At 60.1% G+C, this 6,000-nt stretch overlaps 1 protein-coding gene across 1 annotated transcript in view; it reads right to left on the bottom strand.

The window, feature by feature from the left end:
- Positions 1-268: 268 nt before the first annotated feature.
- The window catches only part of LOC111160358 (SEC14 like lipid binding 1), a 54,930-nt gene continuing 49,198 nt past the window's right edge, over positions 269-6,000 (bottom strand). The window contains exons 15-18 of the mRNA XM_022523416.1: positions 4,443-4,694; positions 3,170-3,348; positions 2,882-2,983; positions 269-795 (exon numbers count right to left, since the gene is read on the bottom strand). Coding sequence (XP_022379124.1) covers positions 780-795; positions 2,882-2,983; positions 3,170-3,348; positions 4,443-4,694 — 549 coding nt within the window. The 3' untranslated portion in view covers positions 269-779. The remainder of the gene's footprint in view (positions 796-2,881; positions 2,984-3,169; positions 3,349-4,442; positions 4,695-6,000) is intronic.

Genomic DNA, 6,000 nt, shown 5'->3' with positions numbered 1-6,000 from the left:
CCTCACGGAGTCCAAGGAACACTTGTCGTAGGAGCGAGCGAACCATCGGCTCTGGGTGGCATCTGCGGGTTGGCCGCTCACAGCTGCCTTCGGTCTGCAGGACCGCCCACGCGACTGCAAATGGTCCCGCACATGCGGGGCTCCACTCTGGAACTTCTAGAACCCAGCACCCTGGATCCAGATCTGTCCTCGACCTCTCCCATCTCCTAAGGTCCCACTCTCCAAAGGACGCTGCCGCTGCACGTCCCACAGGAAGAAAGAGACATGCTCGTCTTTAAACAGTTCACATTTATTATCGATAACAGTAAAAAAATCTTTTAAAGACTATCAGTATTGTATTACCAAAGGTGAGGTAATATGTTTACAAAACATTTACAGAATTTGATATGCAAATAAAGGATTGAGGAAGAAAAGTGAGTTAAGACACTAGTAACATTGGGGAAACCAAAAGAACCCTTAGTGCAGAAGAAAGGCGGAGAGTAAGAAATGCAGGGCCTGGAAGGAGGGGCACAGCCGGGTCCACGTGCCGCGGCCCCCTCCGAGGAGAAGCAGGTGCCGCGTCACTCGTGAGCAACCCTGCCGGCGTCTGCGCAGTGATGTGCTTTGAACTCTTAGAGACGCGTTCGACTCTCTGGGGACAAGACAGGGCCACTTCTGAGTCAACTTAAAACGAACACGTCTTCAGACTGGGGGAGGGAGGGACGGCTGCAACTCAGATAGTTCTACAAACATCCCTGGGCTGAGGTGGCCTGTGGAGGGAAGCGTGTTCTTGGCAGCTGTCAGCAAAACCGCCATCTGAGACACACAAAGAGAGAGAGAGAGAGAGAGAGAGAGAGAGAGGAGAGAGAGAGAGGGAAGGGACCACCTTCAGGTCCTTATAATTTAGAAGCAGGAAGCACTGATCGGAAGCAGCACAGGGGCGCTACCTAACCCTAATGTGCTTTCTGGAAACAAGGCTTTAGGTGCCGTGCTGAACCTATCTTTTCAAAGGGAACAACTCCAGGAAGGCCGGCAACCACGGAGAAGCCCCGTCTTTAGTGTGTGGGCCGCCTCACGGGCCTCACCGCCCGGGCATTCCTCCAGAGCCCGCTGGGGCTCACCCACGGGGCACCCACGCCCTCCACACACTTGTCCACACCGTGGCCACCCGCCGCAGGCCCTGGGAGCAGATGGGAAGCAACGCGGCCCAGGCTTCCGTGCCTCACACCTGTCGCTAACAGCCGCGCGGCTTTGGGCTCATATCTTTAAAAACACAAACTCTTCCAACACCCACCACCACACATCACATCCTTATCACAAACACTAACCCAACGCAACATCCAGACAGATTCTCAAATGACCTGCTTTTCCCATTTAAAAAGCTGGAAAAAAACACGGACCAACATGAGAACACCATGCTTGGGAACTGGGAATCCAAAACAAAACACAAAAGGCAAACCAGCTCATATTCTGATCTGCTTCTACGAAGGCTCCCTTGTAACTAGACCCCACTCTCCACCTGCCCCATTTCTCACCAATACCCCAGTGACGTCCACCCCACACCCCACCTCCACCCCTGCCACACACGCATGTGTACCCCCCACGCACTGACACCCACTCCAAAAGCCCCCACTGCCACACTCACACACGTACCCCACACTGCCGCACTCGCACACACTCCACACACGTGCCCCATGCTGTCAGACTCACGCACGTGCCTCCCGCTGCCGCACTCACACCCACATGCCCCACACACATTGCCACACTCACACAAACCCACTGGCACACTCACACGTGCATCCCCCACCATTGCCACACCCACCCCCCACGCCTGCACGTGCAGACACAGCCCCGCAAGCCGGCGGTTTCCGTCTATGCGGCGGGGGGGGGGGTCCCCGTCAGCCCCTCGCTCTCCCGAGGCGGCCGCGCAGCGAGAACACCGATCAGCTCAGACGAACACTGGACAACTTCCAACGGCAAACGCGACTGAGTCTCCAAACAGCCTCCTAGTGACGAGGGAAACCACGTGGGCCCTGAGGCTATCGAGCCAAGAGGCGGCAGAGGGCGCGAGTCTTGAGTGAGCTTAGAATTAGCATGTGCAGAATTAGAATTAGCATTTGCAGAACGACACCAGAAGAAAAAGGGAAAGGATCCCTGATGCGCGAGTTCACCTACAGAAAAATCCTGCTCTGAAAGTACCAAAAAGATGTGGAAAGGAGGAAAGAGAAGCTGTTTAATGGTGGCGGTGCTCTCCTGCTGCTGTGGGGGCCCCCGAGAGCCCCGGGCCCCACCCGCACCCACCACAGGACAGCGGGTCACCTGCCCAGGGGACCCGAGTGGGCTGCTCCCACAGGCTGTCCCCGAGCGCTCCCCATGGAGCAGCGCTGCTTGGAGGACAGGGCCCTGGTGGGCAGCCCCCTGAGCCGCGGGCCGTGCCAGGGACAGCAGGGGGCAACACCGTGACGCAGTGCGGGGACAGGCCAGCAGTTCCTGCTCCGTGTAGGAAGGAGGACCACCGCCGGAGGACGGACGGATGGTGTAGCAATTCATCCGCTAGTGGACAGGGTGTGGAGGTGGCTGGAAACATTTTTTGCATCAACATTTGAGACGAAGTCAACCTCTTAATTGTATACAAACTACTTTGCTTTCGAAAGAGCCCTTGTGCTCTGGTTTGCTTTTGCGCACACTGTGTACAAAATCTATGGCTAAAGAGTGCGAGTTAAAACGACCCGTCGAGACGGTCTGGGCTCAAGGCCTACGCCTCCATCTGGAGAGCTATCTGCTACCTAGAGGGTGAGGAGTCTGCACAGTGTGGCCGCCGGGCGGGTGGCGGGGAGCGGCAGGCTGTCCGAGGAGGCGCGCTGTCCCCTCCGTGCCCTGGGCACGGGCGCCGCGGCACTACCTGGAAATCATGGAGCTGGACTGGGACTGGCTGGAGGAGGTGGTGGCGGCGCTCAGCTGGGAGAACCCGCTGTGGCTGGACTCCAGGCTGGTCATGGAGCCTCTGCGGACGGCACAGGGAGGGGAGAGACGTGAGGCGCCACGGCAGGCCGCCCGCTTGGCACCCCCGGCACTCACACGGCAGGCTCTCCCGGAACCGCGGCTCCCTGCCGGCTTGGCCCACGGGTCCCCCGAGCCCCCACCCCCCAACCCCCTGTGCTGCTGCGGGCCGGGGGCGGGGAGCCCGTACCGGAAGTCCTCGGAGCCGATCACCTCGGTGTAGTACATCACTTTGCACTTGTGCGACGACACCTGCAGGGAGGCCAGCACATCGTCCACCCGCGGCAGGCTGGTGGCGGCGCACGCAGGCATGCTGTGGAACCTCCACTGCAGGATGTAGAAGCCCGGCCACCTGGTCACGTGCGAGCCCTGGAACGAGTGGGGTGGCGCCGGCTGAGAACTCCCGCTGAGACCCCCCGCTGAGACCCCGCCTGGCCCCAAGCCCCAGCGCGCACCGCCCGGCCGGCCCCGCGGCTGGAGAGTCGACTACGCGCTCCTGGGCTGGTTCCACTCGGGTCCGCGCGCCCTGCAGCCAGGCCCCTCCCAGGTGCCGGTGGCCTCTGGGAGGGACTCTTGGCGCCTGTCCGCCCCCAGGACTTGCAGCTTCCGGGGAAGAAAAGCTGCCGCAGAAGCAGGTGGCTGGTGGGATGGGATGAGGGAGCGTGGGCGGGGACCCCTCATCCAGCCTTCAGAGGCTCCAAACAGATCATCTGACCCGGCAGTGCTCTCTCAGACCTGCTTCCGATGCTCTTACTAGAGCATTCTGGCTAACAGAATGCAATCTAGGGCAGAACGTCAACCTCTGAAAATTATCTTCTTCACTAATTCTGGAGCTTAAACTGTTTATTATTTTTAAAACCCAATAAAATACTCTCTTTTCCTCTACTTCTCGGCCCCCCCCGACTGACAGGCTCCTCCCTGAGAACTGTAAAGGCGGCAGAATTACGCATCTATCGCGCAGGCCAGAGCACCTGAGAACCACCGCTCTTCGCATAAGGACTCAACACGACCGGCCACGATACGAAGAATGAGCTGACAGAGCATTTCTAAACGAACGCGAGGGCTCAGTGACGACAGCTAACAGCTTCCCCAGCACATGCTGGTCTCCCTGCTGTTCAGGGTGACTGTCCTCTCGGGGAAGGCTGGATCCCAGCTGTCCACGGGCACAGAATGCCTTTCCCTGCCTTCCATGTCGCTTCTGTGAAACTAACTTCGAAGAAAACTCAGGCACTTGAGCTAAAAGTCATGAATTCATCCCAGAAGCCTTGCTCAGGTTTGAGCTCCCTGTCGTCGGAGCCTCCCTGGGCTTCCCGGGTCATTCTGACTGTAACGAGCACTGGACACAGCCACGGGCGCTCCGTGGCGGACAGACAGCGCCAGCCACGCAGGACAGCAAGGCGGCAGCAGACCCCTCCCTTTAGAAGACAAAACCCCCAAGCTGTGGAGGGCCTTGGACGGCCTACCTGCACGCTCTCGCCTTCTCTGCAGATCAGGGGCGACTCCACCACGCTGTAGTCGCGGCCCAACTGCCACACCCGGTCTATCAGCTGCACGTTGTTCCCTCCGGGGGAGGTGATGCTGTGTGCCCCCAGGGAGTCCTTCTTGGGGGGCTGGGGTGACCTCTTGGAGTGGTAGATGTTGAAGACGATGTCTCCTTTGCACACGTCAAAATCCCAAGTGATCACTGAAGAGGCATCCACGATCTGAATGAGAATCTGGAAGCAGAGAGTGCGTTCAACGGGAGCCCCCGGGCCCCGGGGCCGACACAGTGGCAGCCTTGTCTCTGCGGGGAGCTTCTGGGCCCAGGCGTGTGTGTCGCAGGAAGGAGGGAGGCCTGTCCCGTCAGCCCATCGGCCGTCTCTTCACCCTCACCCACCGTTCCGCCCCCAGCTTCTCCTGCTCTCCCTCCTCCCAGCCCTCCTGCTCCATGTCATAGGCCGAGCTCCGCGGCCCCCCTCAGCTGCACCCGCAGCCCAAACTCCCCGCTGCACGACCCTTAGCACCCGACATGCCGGCTGCCGGCCGTAGAAATGCCATAACAACACAGAGCAGAAGTGACTCAAGGTGGTTCAGAAGTGGTTCCATGGACTGTTCTAGGCTGGCGAGCACGAGGATGTCCCAGAGAAGGTGGGAGCTGAGTAAAGGGCACGTAGAGGAACAGAAGGAAGCGCTCCAGGCAGGGGCAAGGGACGACTCACAAGGAACAGTGGCAGCCAGGGCCCGCCAAGTGGCCTGGGGCAGGGGAGGGCCGTGGGGACTGAGCACCCACCTCAAACGGGAACCTCCTCACGGCGCCCCCGGCAAGGTTCCCAGCAGGGACTGATCTGAGTCAGACCTGAGCGCGTTACTGGGGGCTCAATGGGAGAACCGAGCGCGGTGGCGAGAGCTCAGGCGGCGGCACCCCCTCCTCCCGGGGCGACCCGGCTGGCGCTTCGCCCGTCAGGCCGACCCCGCGATTCCACCACTGCAGCTTCTCAGCACACAGCGACCCCTCGGGATCTCCCTAAACAGCAGATTCCACGGGGCACGACAGTTCTGTCTGGGTGCCGCAACCGTCCTTCCGAGGCACAATGGCTCCCCCGGGGCCAAGCTCTCCCCAGACGCGGCCCCCTCTGCGGACAGCCCCCCCCCCACACCTTCACCGCAGGGACACGGAGTTCAGCCCTTATTTCCGGGCTCTTATGGCCTTCACTTGTGTTTTACTTAACCCCCAGGGCAGGGCTTAGCATTCCGATGTAGAAAACTTCCACCTGCCACATGCCCCGCGATGCACGAGAACCGTCCCCGCCAGGGAGCTCCCTACCACGACCACAGACCACAGACGAGAGCGAGTTACCTGAGACCAAGAAGAACTCGGCCCGCACCAGTCCTCTGAATATGGAATTACCAGAAATAATCCTCAAGACACAGCCATGAAAAATCTGAGACTTCCCCACTGAACCCACGCGCACGGCAGACCAGATCTGCCCCTGCCTGTTCGAACGCGGCAACCGCAGCCGCCTGCGCCACAAGCGGCCGCGC

The sequence above is a fragment of the Enhydra lutris genome, unplaced genomic scaffold, assembly GCF_002288905.1.
Source record: "Enhydra lutris kenyoni isolate GAN:26980312 unplaced genomic scaffold, ASM228890v2 scaffoldscaffold75, whole genome shotgun sequence".
Taxonomy (NCBI): Eukaryota; Metazoa; Chordata; class Mammalia; order Carnivora; family Mustelidae; genus Enhydra; species Enhydra lutris.
This window is presented reverse-complemented; position numbering and strand designations above follow the sequence as displayed.